This window comes from Nyctibius grandis, chromosome 11 (genome assembly GCF_013368605.1).
Source record: "Nyctibius grandis isolate bNycGra1 chromosome 11, bNycGra1.pri, whole genome shotgun sequence".
NCBI lineage: Eukaryota > Metazoa > Chordata > Aves > Nyctibiiformes > Nyctibiidae > Nyctibius > Nyctibius grandis.
In genome coordinates this window covers 16,366,814-16,389,118 of record NC_090668.1, presented here as the reverse complement: position 1 = coordinate 16,389,118, position 22,305 = coordinate 16,366,814, and the positions used below count along the sequence as shown (strand labels likewise).

The 22,305-nt window shown below is 39.1% G+C and overlaps 1 protein-coding gene across 2 annotated transcripts; it reads right to left on the bottom strand.

Moving 5' to 3' along the window:
- Positions 1-9,644: 9,644 nt before the first annotated feature.
- On the bottom strand, positions 9,645-20,074 carry HDC (histidine decarboxylase). Of its 2 annotated transcripts, XM_068410416.1 has the most exons (12): positions 19,995-20,074; positions 18,976-19,148; positions 17,794-17,907; positions 16,276-16,398; positions 15,313-15,447; positions 14,202-14,345; positions 13,882-13,948; positions 12,894-13,056; positions 12,701-12,791; positions 11,413-11,511; positions 10,606-10,707; positions 9,645-10,421 (listed from the first exon to the last, which is right to left on the bottom strand). In XM_068410416.1, the coding sequence occupies exons 1-12, from the start codon at positions 20,020-20,022 to the stop codon at positions 9,660-9,662; spliced, it is 2,001 nt and encodes a 666-aa protein (XP_068266517.1). In that variant the 5' UTR covers positions 20,023-20,074; the 3' UTR covers positions 9,645-9,659. The 2 variants fall into 2 exon arrangements, with proteins under 2 accessions (XP_068266517.1, XP_068266518.1); XM_068410417.1 differs by lacking the exon at positions 11,413-11,511.
- Between the last annotated feature and the right edge of the window lie 2,231 nt (positions 20,075-22,305).

The following is a 22,305-nucleotide window of genomic DNA, read 5'->3' as shown; positions in this document are numbered from 1 at the left end:
AAAAATGCATACTGTAATATGATGAAAAGTCATCTTAAAATCTAAAATGGTTAGCTTACACCAATACTTACTTACACTTTTTTCCTCCTGCAAAATCTTTCCATGATAAAATCAACAGAAGTAGGTTCAAAAATACTATCTCAACAGAACTGCACTTTACAATGAGGAATCTGTTTGCTACCAGCTCTACTCCTTCAGCCTACCCTTCATTATCCAGCACCAGTGCAGCGGGGCATGGCTGTGAACAGACATGATATATGTATCATGCATGACTCCTGTAACATCACGGGCAGTGCTAGTGAGCTCAGCAGACACATCTATGGCAGGGAAAAGGTAAACATCACTAGTATGAATGTGTGTTAAAACACAAGCTACAGTCCTAGAATACAGCAAATCAGCTACAGTATAAAAATGCCTTAGATATACAAGTAAGCAAGTTTTATTCTACTGGATAATGAATCATCCAGCAGTTTGCCTTTTTGGCATGGGTAAACACTACATCTTCCCAGGAAAAACAGGACAGTGCGAATTCTCTGCATGAATTTGCACAGTTCTCAGAGAAAAGTTAATTATTTTAGTTGGTATGATATCAAGCATGCTTTACCATGTTTCATGACCGCACATCTTTTTCATAACTAAGTTTGTTAGGACTAATTTGTAACATAACTGCCTTAAACACTATTCTTGTACTGAAAAGGATACAAGGATATTCTTTTTAGTTTCAAAAAGGAATTTTCTTCATGGTGCTTAATTCCTAGTTATCAATTTTTGTCATCTATTTAATTAAATAAAAAAACAAGTTTATGCTAGTTCTGCTCAAATGCTTGTTATTTGATTCAGTTTATTTTGCTAAGGTCACTCTACTCACATTGACCTTCTAAAAAAATTAATGATTGGCTTGTGGCTAAATCCAAAGGTCTTGCTTCTTTTTCTATCCTTCTCAACTTATCAGCTAGCTTTGGACCTTTGGATCATTCTTTATCAACTCAGTTTACACAGTTTTTCTGACTCTGCACAATACTTCTTTTCCTACTTACTACATATGTTTGATGCTTTATAGGGTCCCTAAAATTGTCCTCATCATCATGACAATGAGCTTTGTGCTGAATGCTCTACCATTTTTTTTATTTTTCTACTGCACTGCATTTTTTCTGCTTACATTTGTTTCAGTAAAAACATTCTTTGCCGTATCTCAAAGGTCTGTTTCTTCCTTTCTTAGGGGTAGTTCCTCCTGCACATAAGCCAATCTTCATTTAAGTACAATCAAAGCAGAAATTCTTTCCTTTTCCTAACTGGCACATTTATGGTCTGACCTTGAAACCTTTACTCGTGGTAAATAGCATTTTCCTTGTACCAGTCATTTGACTCCCAGATTGCCCTCACATGGGCCTTGATACCTGCAGTGCTATCAATGCACTAACCATCTAAAATGCACTCCAGTGGTATCCCTACGCTTCTTCCATCACTTGACCATCTTCTGGGTCACTTGAAAAAAAAATCACATTTTTCTCCTTAAAGCAGTCACTTATATTTCTCTGCTTACATCTTTTTATTCCTTAACACCTAATACAGACTTCCTACAGTTTCCATGTATGGTATATGGAAGTCTCATTCCTCACAGTTCCCTCTTTGGCATCAAAATGAGAGTCCTCCTGCTTTTTGTATACTAGGTAGCTCTTTATATCTTCTTCCTCTTCTACAAGAAGGGCTTGATCTACCAAAGTACATTTTAAGAGTGACATGAATCATGGAGCACACCACCAGTAATGATTATTCAAATGTAAATAAAGCCAAGTTCATTCATTCAAATATGAGAAAGTTACTTAAACATGTGGTTGATTATGCAGGTACTAAGCAATTTGGATCAAAAAATCTTATTACAAAGATCACATCATTAGTGTGATTACACACAATTGCTAGAATTATTATAACACTTTGAAAGTTCAGCTCACTACCCAAAAGCTTGACAATTATTTTCAAAATTATGTGCTGATCTAGTAAAGATATTTTCTTCCACTGCAAACCTCACCTCAGTGTGGAATTTTAACTTGAAACAGAAACAGGAGCTTCACGTTGCTATTGCTGAGATCTGGCCTACAAAGATTAACTAGCAAGTTGTTTGGGTGGTTTGGTTTTTTTTTTAATGGGGCTCTATGCATTTTTGGTAATATTCTGTCCATCATTTTTGAATGACATAAGGTGCCTTACAAGCTTATATAAAACCATCTCGTTCTGATAACTAAGTAAATCATTTAAAGCAATGTGGTTCCAGTTAACAAAGAACAATGTTCTGGCCCAACAGCACTAGAGAATAAGATATTAAGTAGTAAATTTCTAGTTTAAAACCATAGAATTAGAAAAAGCAACAGGAGAAATGCAGTAGAGAGAAGTTATCCTTGGCAACAAGACCAGTGTTAGCAAAGATCAAAGTATAAACTCAGCTGTTTTACGACAGTATCTGGTCTCAGTCTCATGTATCTTTTTCTCTAACACGTATCTATTAGAGAAACAGAATTCTCAAAGGATTATACTGCTGTTCAAATGTGAATTTCTATCTGTCCAGGACTCGAGGTCCTGCCTTTCAGAGCAGACGTTGTTCGGATGTGTAATGTGGTATAGCAACATGCCTGAAGCACTTGAGGGACATGATGTTTAAGGTTAAGGAACAGCTTATTCTGTCTTACCAGTATTTCTGCTATATTACTGATTAAAGTGATTTAGTATAAGATATCTGGTGTGAGCTGGTCTTAACATTTACATATATTCAACAGTTTTTATGTATCCTTACTTTTACTTTACTTACAGAAACTTATTCTGTTGATTTCAGTTCCTTCTAGTGCCTTGTCAAGGATACCGCTTGCTAAATTCCAACAGTCTACACCCACAAGAAGAGAATTTGGGACAGCAAATCTTATCTGTTAGCTATCAGGAACAACTTGGAAGAATCCAGCATACTTCTTAGAAAGCAAGTTTCAGACTTCCTGAAGTTCAGCAGTCTGGACTGTTCAGGCTGGTAAGAATAAATGCACCTCAAAATATTAAAATTACTTTTTTTTTTCTCCTTTAAGCTCATAATTTTGTTGTCAATGCTGAACTCTAAAAACAGGCAAAATATTTTGTTACACATAATTAAAACAATTTCTGTAATTTAACATATTTTACTTTAACTTGTGACCTATAACAAGAGATGAAAATCAATGTACTATTTTCAAAGTCCTTTGAAAGATATTTCCATTTTAATGAAATAATATAAAATCCTGCTTTATCATTCTTCACACTGAAAAGATATAATTAGATTTTAATCCCTTATCCCACCAAACAAGCTATATATGTAAAATGGCAGGAAATTCTTTCTCCCTGATCCCAGTTCCACCAAAACCAATTTAATCTTTAAACGTGCTGACAAACTCTATATGGCTTCTGCCTATTTTATCTTTTATAGTTACTGAAGGACAAATCCTGTAGTTTTCCCCAAATGCCAATTCTAAGTACTTTTTGGAAGATTTTCTGTTCTTCCTTGTCAGGACATCTTCACTGTGTGACGTGCTGAAGTGCCGAATTCTCCATCAGACTGAATGCAATCTGCTACAATGGAGTTTTGACTACAGAATGAAATACTTACTCCTATGAGTAAAAGAACTAAGTAAAACTGATTTCCTTTCTTTTTGTGCAATTCATATGGTAAATGATAAATCATAAGCATAAATTGGATGGTATTTACCATAATCAGAGATCAGAATTTATAAGGAATCTCCATTATGTGGATACACCAGTATCTAATAGCTCTGCAACCTTTCTGCTAGTTGGGGCACTTAAGGGGTCTTTTTATTCCTATCCAGCTAGCTATTATCACGGAACTTGAAGGAACTTAATACCATTGAGACCTATGACCCTTTCTCAAATTTGTCTGAAGTAGCCAGCAGGTTCAAGTTACAGGGAGGGGAAGGAGAGAACAGACACAGACATATATGCACATACACAACCCATGCTCATATAACCTTATGGTCTTAGGAAGCAAGATTAAAACCTTCCTTGTCTTTAAGAAATCAAAAGACGAAAAAAGTTCTCCTGTTTGAAAGCAGATGACTTATGTAGATGGTTTCTGTATGAACCTTAGGTAGCAATAGATCAAAATTTTCTAAGATTAGCAGCACACTGGTATGATTCAATTTTTAGTGTATTATTTCATTTCATTCTATTTATGCAAACATTGCTCTTCATATCTTTCTGTTAAAATGTCTTTAAAATTTCATTGCAAAATACAATCAAATCACCTATACAATCAAAATGCATTTCAACACATGCAATTCAAAAGCACATATCAATATTAATATGCATTGCACTAAATTTCAAGCATTTCTGATAATTTAGGAAATAATTTAACTCCTTTTTTGGGAACCAGGTAGCTGGAATACTAGAAGGCTGTAGAGAAACACAGTTATGTATCCCCACTCAAAACAAGGCTCACTAACTGAGCAAAGGAAACAGTAGAGGTAGTAGAGGTGCATATATGTGAAGGGCAGGACGCTGGCCAGCAAGGAGATAGAAGTTGCAATTGAAACAGCAAACGCAATGACAGAACTCTGGTGAGATAATCGTTCGACAAAACTTTTGGCTTAAAAGTAGTAAAAAAAAAAAATAAATCTTTGAAACTTTGAGCAAATAAAATAGTCTTTGTTGACCGAATCCACCAGATTTCAGGAAGACAGGACTTTCCACTGTCCTTCTGGCTACTCGCAAACCACGTTACATCATAGAAATGACTGATTTAATAATTAATTTCTTTTCCTAACAGAGCTTGCAGAAATCCACATTCTGACTAGCTACACTGTATGTGCACATAAACATGAGTAAAAACATACATATAAATATCTGTTTTAATTTTAGATGTCATGTTTCTATTATAGAAAGGTGACAGAGCTGAAGAAAGTTCTATGAAGGCAAAGGATTTGGTGATCATAATCCATGACATTTTACACTCTGTCATTTCCAGAGGCAGGGCAGTGCTGACTACTGAAAAACGCAGGAGGTTCATGCAGCAAAAGGCACATCGCTTGGTGGGATAGATTTCATTCAGACCACTATTTCCATGTATACAGTAACATGATCTGCCAACATTTTCTAGGGTCAGTACTGTGACAATACTTTCTGTCAGGGCTGCCAAGTGAACTTCATGGCTCTAGGACATTTGAAATCTCTTGAATCTCAAATACATGCTCTTGCGACATAGCCTGTTGTACATTAGCATTTAAAATTTGGAAACTGCTTCACATCTTTCTTGAAGAGTATTTATAGAAATTATTAATATAACTTTGCTGTGCCCCAGAAATAACAACTGCATCCAGTTTTCTTTTCACTCCCACTGGAATTAAAATTGCAGCCGTATCATATACGTCTGAACAACAGTTTCAAAAATTCTGGTTCCTTTAACCATTGTGGCAACTACAAGTAAGCTACTGGCCTCCTAATGTGAAGCGGTTTTGCATGATTTTTGTGGCAATACTTAGCATTTATTCCACTTTTTTTCTTTCTTGGAAGAGACAAGAAGCCTTGGCTCTCCAATAACCTCTTATCCTTCCTAAGCGTCCAGGAGAGGATGGCCCAATGCACCAAAGTTATTAGACCTCTATTTACTTTAGGGAGAATGCTACAAAAACCAGCTTTCCTCGGCTGCTTTCTACACTGAACCACAGAATACCTTGAAGAGACTCCCCGACAAGAGGAATAAGCCACAGAACCTCAGTGACTCTCTGCAGTTTCTTGAGCTTTTGAATATTCCCTTTGACAGACAAGCACTTCCTCGATTACTGTTTTCTAGTATGTGCATGCAGTTTATTCCTGTGAAAGAGGCTGGAGTACCCTTAGACTAAGCTAGATGGCAGATCTCGTCTGTTCAGTTTGCTACTACTCACTAAATAAGGCTGTGAGAATAAAGCCTCTTTCTCCCCCCTTCCTCCCTTTTTCTAAGAAAACACAGTTCTCTGATAAGCACATTCCATCACTTTATGCTCTCGTTGACAGCAACTATGAATGTTGCTCATACTGTAATGCCTCTTAAAAGTTTGCTGAGTAGAAGCTTGCCTTGATGGTAGGATAGGAACAAGTTATACAAGCAGAGTTTGACTCGAGTGTCTCCTTCAGAGGATTTCATACATACATTGTGAGTTGTATGCTGAATCTGATTCAAGCCTAAAGTTAGTGGCTCAAAAACAACACTGGATTTGGGCACATGGATGTCATTTACTCTTCCATCACAAATGAAAAAAAATGCCAAAGTCAAAATTTAGTGGAAAGGGGTAATTCTAAATTCTCCTGAGGTCAAGGCTCAGCTAAGCTTTCTGCTTAATCCTTACCCTTTCATCTCCCCTTGGCCACTTCAGTTCTTGGCAGGTAACAAGCCTCTGCAGAGAGGAGGGAGCAAGCAGCTTGCTTGCAAGGACTGGAACACCTGTACTAACCTATCTGAACTCTGAATTAACTTCTGCTGCCATAGCTCTGGAGTGAGTTTGGCTGTGTATCTGTAATGAACTAAGAGAAGTCAAAATCTATTTATGGGATGGAAACATTTTCTCAGCTCCATGAAAAAGAATGGACCAAGGCTCCCTTTCGAGTTTCTGTGTTAGGAGATGAGAGAATTCCTGAGCTTTGACAGCTCCCTTCCCTGATCTTGAAGAACACATCTGTTCTGATGAATCCCGACCATATCCATCCAAGGAAGATGAGAATGGGCTCAGTGCCAAGAATCTAGTTACCATCCGACACCAGGAATCTCTCACATGTCGCTGTAGAATATTACAGTTTTGTTCCTAGAATTTCATACCAGTTGCTTCTAACACCTCTGCAACAGAAAGATGAGTCTCACTATGATTCAGACAGCTTCACCTAGAATTTCTTTAGCCAGTCATAAATGAGCAGAGAGCTAATTCTAAACTCATCACTCAATACAAAGTAGTTTAAGATTTTTAACTTCAATAGCCTAGAAACAAACACGGTATGGTAAGGAGATTTGGTGGGCAATTTTCTAGAAAAACAAGTTCTTAGTTGCAAAACGCCAGTTTATTAAAATGGAAAAGTTTCACTAAGAGGTTTTAGATCAAATAAATTTAGGCAGAATAGAGGAAAGGTTCCCTTTCCTTCTTCCACTTTCTGCTCCAGTTTTCCATACAGGCTGCTGGGAAGACAGATACGGTCTGCTGTGAGTGGTACATGCATGCTACAAGCCTTCTGGCTTTGCAGCAAAATGGTTAGATCTCCAACTAGAGCTACTAGAGGCTTTTGAAGACCAGGTCCCCTCTCAAGATAGCATATATGCTTCTAACCAGTGGGCTAAACTACTAAGTCATGATATGCAGGACGGAGTACCTAAGATCCATAGTTATTAATTGCATACATAGTAATAGTATGTAATTTCATGCTACCCTACTAACACACCTCTCATCTTCTGTGGAGTGTAGCAGATCTCCTTTATGTCTACACTGTTAGATATCTATATGTGCAGGATACAGATCTGGATTATCTATGCAGTTTTGTCTAACAAGTCATGGCATGTTTATTCACAGCCGGGTTGCACCTTTTTTATCTTTTAAAAGCAGTGTCATTAACATAAAGGAATGTAAAAGAACTTGTGACAGAGAGCAGCAAAGTAAAGGCACCCTGTAACATCTAGATTTCTCACTTTTTGGAGTGACCTGGATAATCCATCAGACAAAATCTTCTCGGAAATTCCAGGGTCACAGGAGCGGTTCACTCTCTTTGAAGGAGACTTTTTTGGAGGTTGGTGATTGTAAAGTATTTCAGTGAACAGAGGTGTCAAATCAGCTGCAGATTGGACCAGCAAGTCAGCTCACCTAGCTGACCTACTAGAAATCCTGATGCATGACAAACTTGTAAGCATCATCCCTCAGAAGTGGGGAAAGATCTGGAAAAATACCAATAAACTGCTGATGTTAGCACAGTTTAAATGGTGCCAGAGCATGTATTTCACTGACCTTCATCTCCTGAACCTCTGCCAGACAGGGTGGACAAAAATGGAATGGCTTGAACTCTGCCGTGAGTAGGTTCAGTGATTTATTTCTCCATAGACTATGAACTTGGTTCTTACATTTACAAAAATGATTTTGCCTGGTTAATAGACACCTTGCAACCCTTCCCAAGTGGGAAGGGAACAGAAGGAGAATTTGAGATGCAGCATGTAGGGAAGGGGGATCAAGCTGCTGCTTATTATCCCCTTGTTCCCTCCTTTGCATCGGTCCTAATATTGGTACTAATACGACCCCTTGATGAGCCAGTTTTACTCAGTGAGTCAGCAGAGAACTCACCCAGCAAAATACACTTTTCTGCTGGCTTAGTGAGCTGAATTCATCACTGAAGTGTCCAAAGAGCACAAGAGCTGGAGCAAGGGAGGCAGTGGAGCTAGGAGGCCACGTAAGGGGGGTGGGAAACAGAATCACCCCTTTTGGTAGCACCAATGAATTAGATCAGGTCAACCTGTCTCATCTGATTGCAACCCTACAGAAGCACTGGGGTAATACTGCAAATAAACCTTTAATAGCAACTGTAGTAGCTGTGAATTTGAAAATGGGACAGAAAGGCATTTGAAACTCTAAACTGACGATTGAAGACTTCAGTTTAGCAATCCTAAAAACTACCCAGTTGGGGCTTTCAGTGGGAAGGGTCAGGTGAAACAGGTAAGAAAAGAACAAATCCAGCTGACCCATTACACAGGTTCACTGAAGCCACAAGTCATCCACTTTGAATCCCATCTCTCTGCCATTCATCAGTAATTAGGGAAGTGGTCATCTGTGGAATGATTACTGTCACTTGAGCTAGCTAGAATGGATCATGCTGCCTTGTACCATTACAGTGAGGTCTTCCATCAAACCATTAAAAAATAGAAAATGGAAGAGAAAAGAGAGGAAGCTGTCTGCACAGAAAATACTGCAGCCTGGAGCATCCCGTGGTTAGCCAGCATAAGGAGTGCAGGGCTTTCCCACGCTCCCTGTCCACGTACCTTCCCCTTAAACTAACAGAACACACAGCTGGAATCCCAATTTAATACAAACTTCCAGTTGCTTGTTACCCTCTGGCGACATCTCCTGGATCAAAGCAAGATATCCCTGACTGCTGGTAAACCCTGCAAAGCCTCGAGTGTCTGAACCTGCGGCATGGAAATCTCTTTCCCAAGTCTAAGGAGCTTGAAAGCATCCTACAACGTTTAGCTTTTCCTTATTTTTTCCTTCCTTTCCTGCTCTGTGGATAGTGCACTCTAGAGAGTGTAAGTCAAGGTTTTTAAAAAATCACGGTGCAAATAGAGAGCAAAATTGTTTACACACTACTGAGGACAGCATATTTTGTCAAAATGGTTCTAGCCTACCAGCTATAACCCCTCCACTATTAGGACTGGTAAGGCAAAAGTTGGCATTTTTCTTTACCACAGTCTAAAAACCAGAGAGTTTCATGTTATATGCCTACAAGATTTATTTGAAATTTTAATCTATAATTACACAACGTTTCCACCAGTAAAAGCACAGGAATTTTCTCAGTGGTCATTGCCACTGCTTACATATTGAACAAAATATCATGTAGTATTGCATATGAATAAGCAAACTTTGGTTCTCTTTCTACCTGGAGAGGTCTTAAGGACTAATCTCTTTTACCTGTTAAACAATGGCTTGCAGAGGACAACAAGGCAGCTGAAGGCCACACTGAATGCTACACTCTGGAAAGCTTGGGACACTGTAGAACTTAATTAGTTTTTTGAAGGCACTTTTTTTGAGCATCATCACCTCTTCAGGCAGCCTGGAAAGAATTCTGGCATTTGCATGAGACTCCTTCTTGTCAGTGACTGCTGCTTTGGGGTTACATTGCTCAAGACTACCAGTCATTGGCACACTGTTGCAGCTAAGAGAACGTGCTGTCTTTTTCTTGCCTTGAACAGATAAATAACTGAATAAAAAAGAGGTTAACTTATGTTTGGTAACATCTTGGACATCTTCTGGAAAACAGTCATCTAGAGGATCCCTTTGTCCTTCCACTTGTTGACTAACCACACACGTACTGAGACTTGCTGCTAACTTCTTAGGCTGAGCTACTATTTTTCTGGAAGGTGTTTTGTATTTTCCTCCATCTAGGCAAAGCTGAGAAGCGTTACTAATGGCATCAGAACTAGGCTTAACTATCATATTAGGGATTCTTGCCCCATCACCAGAACTGATGCGGAGTAACCCATAATTCTGGCTAACGATATGGGCTGCAGTGTGTTGAATTATGTTCCAGTCTTGCAGAATATCTTCCCTGGTTGTGAACTGAGATGTTACAGTAAAGCGAATGATGAACTTGTCATGAATGGTTGCTGGAATCAGGAAGAGCCTGCCAGAACTGCTTAGTTCTTTCAGGAGTTTTTCTGTCAGCCAGTTGGGACCCTGTTTTAAATACGAATAAGAAAAAAAAATACTATAGTTAGAATTTCCAGTGACATCCAAATGTCTCTAAGAATCCCAGCATCACAAATTCTTACATGAAAGTTTATTCACAGTTCTTAATGTCTGGGGAGAGATCAACTGTGGTCAGTTCATTCCAGAGACACGCAAAAGACCCAATCTTTACCTTTAAACGAAATACAACCAGTCCAAGATGTCTCTTGGCAGGAATTTCAAAGATTGGATCACTTTTAACCAACGATTCAAAGAATTTGGCTGTTTCAATACCCTATAATTAAGGAAAAAAGTAGTTATGTATTGATTTGTCACAAACCCACTGTAAGACACTAAATTAAGTAGTTAAAAATAATTCCTTTTCTTACTAAAACACATCATTCCAATGCAGGAATGGCAGCAAACAGAAGAATGACAACAAAGTTAAGATTTTTGAAGTCTGTCTCTATTTGCCCAAACCCTGGACAATGAACAAGAGTAACTGGACTACGCATAGGAATGTTCTAGAAGAAAGTTTGAAAACAGAATGTGCCTTCTACAGATTAGAGTCGTTTTGCAGCACCACTGATCCACAATACAATCCCTTGTATTGACACTCCATCAAAGATGTAAGCCTGTAAATTTTCATAGCAGTGGGTTCAGCCATCCATCACAGCCTGCCTCCCAAACAGCTGCCACTTTGCCTCAAAGAAAGCTTCTACAGATTAGTACTCAGTAACGTGCAGAAGGCATTAACTTACTGAGTCACTTTCCATTGCCTATTGCTTCCAAGAAGGGTACAGGAAAAGTTTTGTCATTTGTCACAGAGTCAGTCTTTACAGATTACTTGAGAGTAAAATCAGCATGCATTTAGCATTCACATGCGAGCCTTGTATGAGAGAGGATTTCTGTTACTTGTCTTTGCATCACTGAATTTATTAAACTCAGCTCCCAATAAATGAACGTAATACATTTATGCTTGCATTGTTAATGCACATACATGTCGGACATGAGCTTGAAGCTTTTTCACCCCAAATGAACGAATCACAAACCACAGCTTCAAAGAACGAAATCGACGACTCAGTGGAATTTGCCAGTGCTGTGAAAACACAACAGTGTATCAGTGAGTGCAAACACAACAGAGAGGAGTGTCCCCTTACACTGCTATGTCTGTTGCTTCAGACTCAGGTCAGAAATCTACACTGACACAAATAATTGCATATTACTGAAAATCTGCTAAGCCTAGTAAATAGCCATCAAAGAAACACTATGTCTACATTTTTTTCCAATTATTTGCAAAAATAAGATTTTTTGCTATTCCCCGTAATCTATGGCCTAGATATGCTTAGAGTTTTTAGTTAATTACCAGCTAATAACAAAGTCTTTTTGCATTTAAAGAGTATTATCAATTTAAGATGTGTCCATTTACACGTTAGGACTGAGTGCTCACTTCAGTTCCTGTGGTTTGCATATTTAAGTGCCATCCTGAACATTAGTTTTCCCAAACCAGCTATAAACAGCGGGAGTTGAAATAGGGGTAGATCCTTCCAGAGGAAGTAACACCTACTGCATGGAAAAGAGTGACAAAACATGTAAAAGAATACTTCTAGGGAGCTACACAATTGCATGCAGGGTCCTATTTAACCACAAGAGGGACTCATTGATATATTCCACCCCCCTCTACACTCACGTTCTCTAGTGAAAAGCATTACTGATTTAAAGAAAACAATTATCTTTTCAGGACTAGGGTGAGATCATAGCAGAAACAATTGGCAGTGAATATTCTTTTGTTTTACTGGACTGAAATCTGCTGCATCTAAAGTGAAATGCCTCTTAGCTCTCCTAGGAATGCCTTAGTCTGAAGAAAACCAATTCATTCTACTGCTGTTTCAGAGCATGGTGTTTCTATTGCTTACTCCTTTCTCTTTTTTTATTCTTGTATCAGAGACACAAGAAAACCAGCCAAAACGCCATCAGCAGGAATTACTTCAGCAACATGATGCACAGAAATGACCCTTCTAACTAAAATGGCAAGGCTAGATCCCAATCTGTGTAAAAATCTTAAGTACTTCAATATCTGAAAGCAATTTTATAATTAATTTTCATAACCAGGGCTCACTTCAAAGTTTTACTATTTAATCTGCATGAGGATCTCAGTATAATTTGGTTTATGCTTTTATGTAATAAGACCAGCTATAAGATAAGCACACTCCAGAGTGTGAGGAATTTTGCATTCTGTTTGAACATTTTATAAGCAATTTAAAATATCAACTCAAATAACAACTTACCATGAAATCAACAGCAGCTCCTGAATTGGGATGTCTGAGGTAGACAGGGTTAACACTGAAGGTTTGATGTAACTTGTATTTATCTTTAACCCTGTCAATTGTAGAATGAACTGTATTTAGCAAAGAATTGCGCAGAGGAAGATTTTGTAATTTGCATGTTATCCTTTTGGTGTTGTGTTTTGCCTTTACTCACCAAAATCCAGTGCAGTCAAAATGAACCATCATCCATTTAGAAGGGTTAAAAGTAAAGGAATCTGCGTATTCAATTCCATCCAAGAACAATCGAAATTCGGGACATACAAATGCTGTTCCTGCATAGGCAGCATCAATATGAAGCCAGAGTCCCTCAGCATCACCTGTTGGAATTGAAATTGTTGTTATGTGAGGGACATAAGGAATCAAAGAACATGCTTAATCTCTCCTCTCTGAAAACTAGGTGCATGTTTTTGCAGGAGGTGGACAGGCTGACAACAAAATAGCAAGCAAGACAAAAAATTGACAATCTAGTTTTATTATAAAGCTGTGGATCTAAAATATAGGATAATGCTGAAATCAGATGGAGTCTATAACAAAATTCACTAGTCTATATTTCATAAGTGAAGTTTTATAATGTTTGATTTCTGCCACCTGCCTTTTTACTAAGTGAAATTCCCCAGTATGATGGAGTTGCACAAAGCTAAAATCAAGACATGGCGGCAAGCAAAAAGGACACAGAGATAGAAGCCACACTCCGACCCATAAGAGAAAGTGCTGAAGGTCTTCAGCAGCTACTTCTCAGAATTTATGCTGGAATAGAATCTGCAACCATGTCAAATTTACCTATTGAACTGGTGGCTACAAAGGATGTCCTATCAAACACTACCTTCAAAACTCCTTCACTAGGTTAAATATTTATGTATCCATCCTACAACAGTACTGCACTCTGTCCCATACAGTTTGTATTCCATGAATAGCCACATTAAAGACTTAGTTGACAAATTTCGTCCATCTTGAATAGAATGTATTTTAGCATCCTAATCTAGATCTTACAGAAATCACTGCAAAGTCTTGCGCCGACTCCACTGATCTTTGAGACACATCTGAAAAACTCAGCTGACTAGTGTTTCTACTCTCCTTGGTCTTGGCAAGGTACATCTTTTCTGTACTATGATAGTTTGAAGTCAGGAAGAAAGGACACTTACAAATTGGACCCAGTTCTGAGAGATTGTCAAAAGCACAGACGCCAGTTGTACCCAAAGTTGCACAAACCTAGAAGAGAACAAACCTGTTAAGATGGCATTTTTTTAATAAATGGATGCAGCACTTTAGAAGTGGAGAGGCTATCATATATAGCTGAAATGATATTAAATTTTTTTTGTTCAATAAAATAGAAATTCTTGTATACATTTTAACCTTCAGCTAATGTATTTTAACACAATAAGAAATGTTTCAGGTGTAATTTTATGTTGACATAAAGAATACAACACTGTGTCAATAACCCCAACCAGAAAGTTGAACGTACAAAGACTGGCACTAGGCCTTTCTTTCTGTCTTCTGCAATGGCTTTCTTCAAAGTTTCACCTCTGAGGGAAAAGTTCTCATCCACAGGCAGAAATTTCATCTTCACAAGAGAAATCAAGCCAGCCTTTTCTACAGAAGAATGCGCCTTTAAAAAAAGAGAAACAGTAAGAAAGCAAGCTCTGAGGCTGAACAGCTGAGGTATGTTATGGCCTTATAAAAGACACTGGTTGCATAAAAAGCAGAGATAAGGTCCTTATTATAATCCATATTAATACAAGTCTGAAAGTTTCTTCTTTGTGAATAACTAAAAGAAATAATACACTGTAATTCCAAGGAATGCATATGCTCCATTTATTTAGGTACTGGTCTCTAAAATGTAATAATAGGCATCCTCACCTTGTGTTTGGAGGACCATTTATCAAAACTCAGATCTTAATGGACCCTCTAGAAATGGATCAACCTCAATTTATTCCCTCCTCCCTGCCATAAGAAGATAAAAACCCCTGAAGTGTGCCTACTTCTGGGCTGGGGTAGACCAAAACCCCTCACAAGAAAAAACCCTTTTAGTTATACTAAGAGAGAAGCAGCATGAGTGTCTCTCCTGTTGCAGTTTTCATAGGGGAATACAATTGTTCAGTTCAGGAACCAAAGGATGGAACAGGTATGCAGGCAGAGTCACAGTCCCATGTAGATGTTTCCTCCAAGAACAAGCAGAGACACCTGGAGTGGAGACCACAACCAGGAGCAGCACTGAGGTAATGCCCTGAGCGTGCCTGTCTCTGAGCAGAAGGAGGCTATGAAGAAACAAGAGCTGAAGCATCACGAGATCAGCACCTAGTTACTGGAGCGAGGCTTTGTGAAAAACAGGAAGGAAGTGCAGAAATGAGTCACCTGAAACAGTCTCTTGAGGACTGCCAGGACCCTACAAAACCTCATCTCACACTGATTTCGTTTCCCTATCTGCAGAAAGCAACATCAGAGGGATTTGTTCATGCTTGTGAGGCATTCGTGTATGTATTTTTCTCTTGGTACAGAAATGCGAGTTCACATTGTATGGTCTGGGTGAGACAGCAGAAGCGAAATTTGTTTACTTTGTAACCATAAGAACCTACTTGATCAGATGCGTAAGCGATGAGGCGAGAATTGAGTGAGGACTCATCAGTGTCTGGCTCTGAAAGCTTCATCTCCAGAATTTTGTTTTTCCTTGCTGCTAGCAGGGCAACCAAGGTTGATTCACTCACAGTGCTCTGCAAAGACATTGCTCATTTACTGCAACATATTACTACTTTATTGCTATTTTGTCAGGGATTTACTGAAGTCATTGAAGTGCTCAGCTGCCCACCCCCCCTCTTTTATTTCTACTCCTCAGTGGAAAGTCACTAGCTGATGAGCAGCTCTCTGGGCCAGCAACACAAAACAAAGCCTTTTAACTGCTGTATATTTTTAATGTGCAGGACCGAGCTGGGAGGAGTAAATAAATCACATTGTCCTTTTGTTCTTCTACAGCTAAAACGTAGTATCTCCCATAAAAATTACAAACGTGAGAAAAGCTCCTTATGACAGCACAGAGCCTCAGGACTGATTCCAGAGGACACTTGCTTAGGTCTTATGAAAGGAGGTGAAGGTTCAGGCCTTGATCTTGCAGCTCTCACAGACACAAAGCAGACATGAAAACAAGGAAAAATAATTTCTTGTGTGGCTAAGGACCGCTGGCAGAAGGACAGTGACAAGAAATCCTTCTCTAATTATGTAAGAATCACTTTAGTGAATAATTTGGTGATGTGAAACAGACTGAAGAAACCAAATCTGACTCTCATTTATCCTTAGTAAGGCCACAAAAGTACCTGCTCCTCATCCTTAACACAATTAGGACTAAAAGCAATAGCAATTCCTACTCTATAATCTTCTATATTTAATACTAAAATTTGAGAAAGTAATGTCAAATTGGGATTTGTCTCTAATCGGACCCATAGAGCAAATCTTGTTGGTTTTGCCCCCAGGAAAACTATCACTCAGAGGAAAATTCACTTGAGTGAAAAGAACATGCTGATGAGGCCACCTCTGATCTCTCCTACCTGTAATACTCCTCCACCCACACTGTCGGGATGGTGGTGCAGGAATTTATCTGGAAGGCCCAGCATTTTAGCCAACCAATCCATCACATTCATTTCCAGTTCTGTACAGGCTGGACTGGAGGCCTAGGAAAATCAAAAAAAAAAGAGAATCAGACTGTAATTCACCCTGCAAACACAGCAGGAGTATAACCCTTACAGTAAACCACATATCACATTTTAATTAATAGCTGTTAACAATTTTTAGTTGCCTTGGCAGATATGCCACCTAGATGCAACAAAGGCAGATGACAAGCTTTGTAGCATTGGCTAGATAAGCACCTAACTGTGTAATACTGTGGCCCATACCTAGCAGAACACAATGCTATTGTAATAAAAATTATGTTGCTTGGCGAGTTCTGTAACACAGACCTCTATGTTAAGGTTGCAGTCGAGAGTGAGCTCCGGGTACCTTGCTCGTTATCAGTTGCTCTCTTGGAACACTAAATACAGAGACTCACCACCCTCCTTAAAATGCTCTCTCCACATTACCTGCATCGCCTCAGTGGTGAGCTTCTAAACTATCAATAGAGTCATTAAAAAAGAAATCACAATGAGCCATTTGAGACAAAGCCGTGGAACTGCAATTCACCACACACGTACATGCTCTTGGTCCCTAAAGAGAAAGGGCACTGATCTGTCTTCCAGCTGAGGAGAGTTAAGGGAGGCTTTTTGAAGAGCGGCAAAAGAAAGATGAAAGCTGTTCTGCAGTGTCCAGCTTTCTACTTATGAAAGGATCGGTTTACATTGCAAACTTAACAGAAATCTGTCAAAACTAGATTGAGGGCATGGAAATGGATGTTTCTGTGTATGCAATGAGCTAACCTGATACAACTACATGGAGACCATAACCATCAATTTCTTATAGGTTTATGTGCTTCTACTGCTTTCTTACAAGGAGACATACATCTAAAAATCTGGGCAACTTCACCACTGGGGAAAACATTGGCTTCAGAAGGCTACCAAGGTATGCAGAGTCATAACCAAGGAGCACTGTGTAGCTGCTGCAGGAGGACACAAAATACTCAGATATTTTGGGAGAGGCCACCAAACAATTATTTTCGGAAGAGGAAAAATAGGAAATGTGTTCTCTCAAAGGAGCAGGAGAACTGGAATGGAGCCTAACCTAGCCTGCAGTCATGGATGGTGGCTGCTCTATTGCCTGCAGTGCTTGTGTAACAGTCTTGGCACTGAGACTAGATGACAGGGAACAATGCTCACAGTGGGACATGCAAAGAATTAGAAACCAGACATTTCTAGTGGTATATTTTCTTCATTTACCTCTTACTACTAGGTAATGTTTGCTCTTACATATTCTATTTTTTTTTCAAGTGACATTTTTCATTTATGCAAACAACATACAATTGTTTAAAGTAAATAATTATACTGACTCGCAGAACAAAAAAGAACGATTATGACCTGCTCCTGTGTAATACACACAAGAGAAAAATATCTAAAACAAGAAGAAGAACAAAAAATTACCCATGTGAATCCCAAGCAGTTAATTGCATCAGCCAACATATCTCCAAGGAGTGAAGGCCAAGAAGTAAGAGCTGGAAAGTAGGCATGCATGTGTGGGCTTTGCCAATGGACTACCTAGAACAAAATTATCTAGAAGTTAAGTCTGAAAATGTCACAAAATTCTGCACGAGATGTAGTGATTAGCATCTGTTTAAAGTGATGGAAAAGGATCACAGCAACATAATATGTGCAATTATAGATCTGCTAGCAGAAAGCTACAGAGATAATGTCAACAGGAGTGCAGCACTGGCAACTGATAACACTGTGTCGTTATTAGATAAATTCCAAATTATAGCAGAAGCATTTATCTGAATTAAACAGGCAGACAAAGATTCTGAACAGGAAAGAATGGTCTTTTGAACATTGCACAACAGAGTCAGAAATATTTATCGAAATATTTATCTTTATAAGGGGAATCCTTGAACCAAAGTTGCTTTTGCTCATTTTGTCAAACAACAGCTTGCCTCTAGCTACACACAGCAATTACAATTATAGAGCCTCTCTCTATACACCTGAAGGAGCTTGTATGTGGGACCCCAGTGTAAGCATGTTTAATGTGAATACCTCTCCTGCATCAGACCAAGTTTCTCGCAAACACCTATAAAGAAAATTTGAAAACAGACTGAAACAGCTTCTTACATAAAATGTTTAATTAGGTAATATGAACTCCCTTAGCAGAATCTGCAGTAATTACACACAAGAGGAAGGAGACCTTTACATTCAAAGTGCAGGAGACAAGTCTTGTTTGTACATGACCTTGGGCAAGAGATGTTTCACCTTGCCATGCCCGAGTTTCCACATCTCTAAAATTGAAATTATGCAGTTCAGCAGGTAGAGGCCTTGTGAAGCTAAATTCACCAGTGTCAGAAAATCATTGTTTCCCTCTAAGCAAACATGAGTTATTCTTAGTGTATAAAATACTTCAAAAATACATTCAGTCTATCCCTTAAAACTGTAGTTAGGAACACAACAGTAATTTCCAGCATCCTTCTGTAGACATAATGTCTACAAGACTTAATTCTACATTTCGGGTACTTTACTTATTTAGATAAATGTTCTGCAGAACCTGTGCATTCCCAGGATTTGGTGTTCACCCCAGGCAGTAGTGGCTTTTTCTTGTCATGATTATACTTTATTTCTTACCCCAGGCATAATAATCCTCTCTATATCTCCAAAGATGTTGTCCCAGCTGTCTGGGTCCATTGGGGCAGAATCCGGCAGCTGGGCTCTCATGTAACCTGGCTGTACATCAGGAATCACCCGTCTTTCTCTCACATTGCTCAGGTACTGGCAAATATAATCCACCATCTCTTTCCCTGGAAGAGGCAAATCAGTGCTTTGAGTTTCAGTTGTGGGAAAACTAACTAGTAGTACTAGCACTTCACGCAATCTGTCATTAGCATTGGACAGGCTCAGAATACTGCTCCCAGGATAGTCACAGGAATTAACCTTCCTCCTACACCCTATTTGTCCCATCTAATTATGTAGGGACACAGCTTCTAGTACAGGCTTCACAGGGACAGAACAGATTCACAGGGTTATTTCAGTGTTGTCACTGAATAGTTCAAATGCACCTTTAAAATACAATCATGGTACAAGTACAGTTTGCTTGATTACTGCGATGATAGATAGATTTTCTTGCCTACAAATTAACTGAAACAGCATTTCATAGAAACTAAGTTCTCATAACGCCCCATGCTTCCCTGTCATTATGGCATTCCCCCTTTTGTATCCTCTGAAAACAGCTGAACACCTTTTCTCCATTTTTTAGTCAATCTCCTCCAGCCCTGGGACCAAAGTTTGCTCCCCATCTCCAGAACTGCACCAGTATCACTGAAGTTTCATGGTGTCAGCCAGGGAAGAGCCACTGTGCACAACCCCTTAGCACAAGTTTATTCAGAATCACAGTTTTGCAGCTTTCCCACAGTACTTTAAATGTAAGACCAAAAGCCTAAGTCATCCACTGACTCTAAATCCATTCATTTAAACTCAACCCAGGGACACATTTTTGCCTCAGCCCCAGTAGACCCAAGTCTCAAGGACATGTGTGCAAATAAAAGAGTATATAGTTCATCCTCATGTCTGGGTAACACTCCCAGCCCTACAACAGTTGATCTCTGTGAACAAATGCTACCTATTTCCAAGAGCAGAGGATCACTCACCTCTCCGTCTGTACTCCTCAGGCTCCATACTGATTTCTTCTAAAAGCACCGCTTCAAACCTTGGCCACAACCTTTCAGGAGCTGTGGGGAGTTTGGTCTGGTGCCCTGCTAGCTGCTTCACCCTTTATAGCTCCCTTTATCTCTCAGACTCACGCATTCTGGAAAAGGTTTAACGTAGGCAGGTTATTGGAGAATATTTATCTAACTCCTCCCAACTGAGGGCTTTTACAGTCTGTCGTATGTTCTCATCTGTGCTCTTTTGATGTGTAAGATAGTATACCTCTAAGAGGAGCTGCCTCTGCGCTAACCCTTTCCCATTTTCAATCAATCTTTCAGAAGTCTCACAGTAATCCATGTCATGAATATAAGACACATTAACATCAGACCTGTGGGAGAGAAAAAGCTCAAGAGCTTCCAAAACCAAATAAAAGCAGCCATGTTACTCTACCACACCAAACTACTGCGCTAGCAGTAGTCATTAAAACAAGGCACCAGCACATAACAAATTTGACACTGCAGGCAAGGACTTTTTTTTTCTTTTTTTTTAAAGAATTGTAGGACTGAGTTTTCCCATGAAGAGGGTATACCTGCATCCCCACAAGTCTTCAGTCCCTATGCTGTCAGTTCCTTGCTGCTAGAAGGAAAGGCATTACAACTATTGACAGTTCCAGAACTGCAATAGAAAAGCTTCTTGTTCCAGTTTTAGGACCTGAAAACACATCCTGACCTGTCTTTGGCAGCACGACCTTTGACACTGTACTCAATGTTGAGCGCTTATCATCTTCACCAGAAGGAACTCACTTGCTCTGCACTGACACCAGGCAGCCCTGGGAAAAGAGAGAGGTAGGACTTACGGACTAAGTACGAGGAGAGATTATTACACAGTACAATATATGCTTGCCCTATTTTTGCTATACCCTAGGTTCCCTGCTTAGGGCTGGCCCTGTTGCAGACAGGATACCAGGCTAGGCAGAACCTTCACCCGATACATGACAGCAGTTTCTCTGTTCTCATCAGACAGAAGAGAACTGGCTGTCACAGCAGCTTCCATTTTCTGCCTCGTACTATGATGCAGCCTAAACGCTTTCGTTATTCTAGACAGTCGTTACATCTTTCTCCACAGCGTACTTTCTACAGAGCAGTGTGAAAACCTTTCCTAGTTTCTGCTGCGATTAGATATTTGAGAAAGAACTGTTTCATAGATATGACAAAGATGCTCTCGTGCACATCAGATTAATATACCAAAATTTAAAAATTGATAAAAAAGGGATTGAAAGAAGAAGTGCAAGAAGTGCACAAAAAAAACCCCATACCATACACATATTCACATTTCTTTGGAAACATTAGGAAAAAAATAACAAGCTGCCCACACACTTAGTATCAATTTACGAACCTCTCTTGGCTTTACTGTAGAGGCTACCATAAAGGGGAACAAAGAAGGTGAAAAAGGGCTTGGCAGCACAGGACCAACTCGAAAGAGCTCAGAGTTCCCAAAAAACTGTGATTCTAGCTCATCACAAGTAAGTAATACATGACTTTAATATATGGATGTCTGTTCAAAGAAAGCTGGTAGCTAATTACATTTATGATTCCAATTTGGAACAGCAAATAAGGAGCAATACTTATAACAATGTTTTCAGAGCTAAACTACACAATAAATATTCCATGTGACCTACACCCTAGGCCTTTTGCTCAAAGCTGATAGTTTGATCAGGTTGGTTTCTCATTCTGTGCAGAAGTGAACAAAGAGCAGGTCCTGTTCGGAACTAGAATAAGATAGGTGATAATGGATTACAGGTAGGGTAAATATTACTGTGATAAATAAATTTTTGTTATAGCTACCCTGCACTTGGAAGGATTTTGTTACAGACAATGAGGAATAGAATATTTGCTCACAGGAAGCAGAATGAATAGAAAAGGTTCTTTTCATTATTTGCTACAAAGGTCTGTGCCGTCAAACCTGTGGGAAATTCTCCATTTGGACACGAACATTACCACTATCGCTACTCAGACTAACGCTGAAATCCTTATCGTTATGAAGAGTTCACAGAGATTAAACTGTAGTTAAGTCTGTGGGATGTGAGGACACAGACATTGTTTTGATCACAGAACAATTCAATTGGAGCAACACCTAACCAGCACATTTAACTTAACTGGTTCCTGCATTCGCCAGTGACATCATTTCTGAAAAAAAAACAAACCATCCTAAAATATAGCAATTTGCACCTAGTCACTGCAAAAGGCTTGTTTCAAGGCCTAGTACCAGCTGAGCATGATTATATCCTTGAAAAGAATTCTTTTAAAAACCACC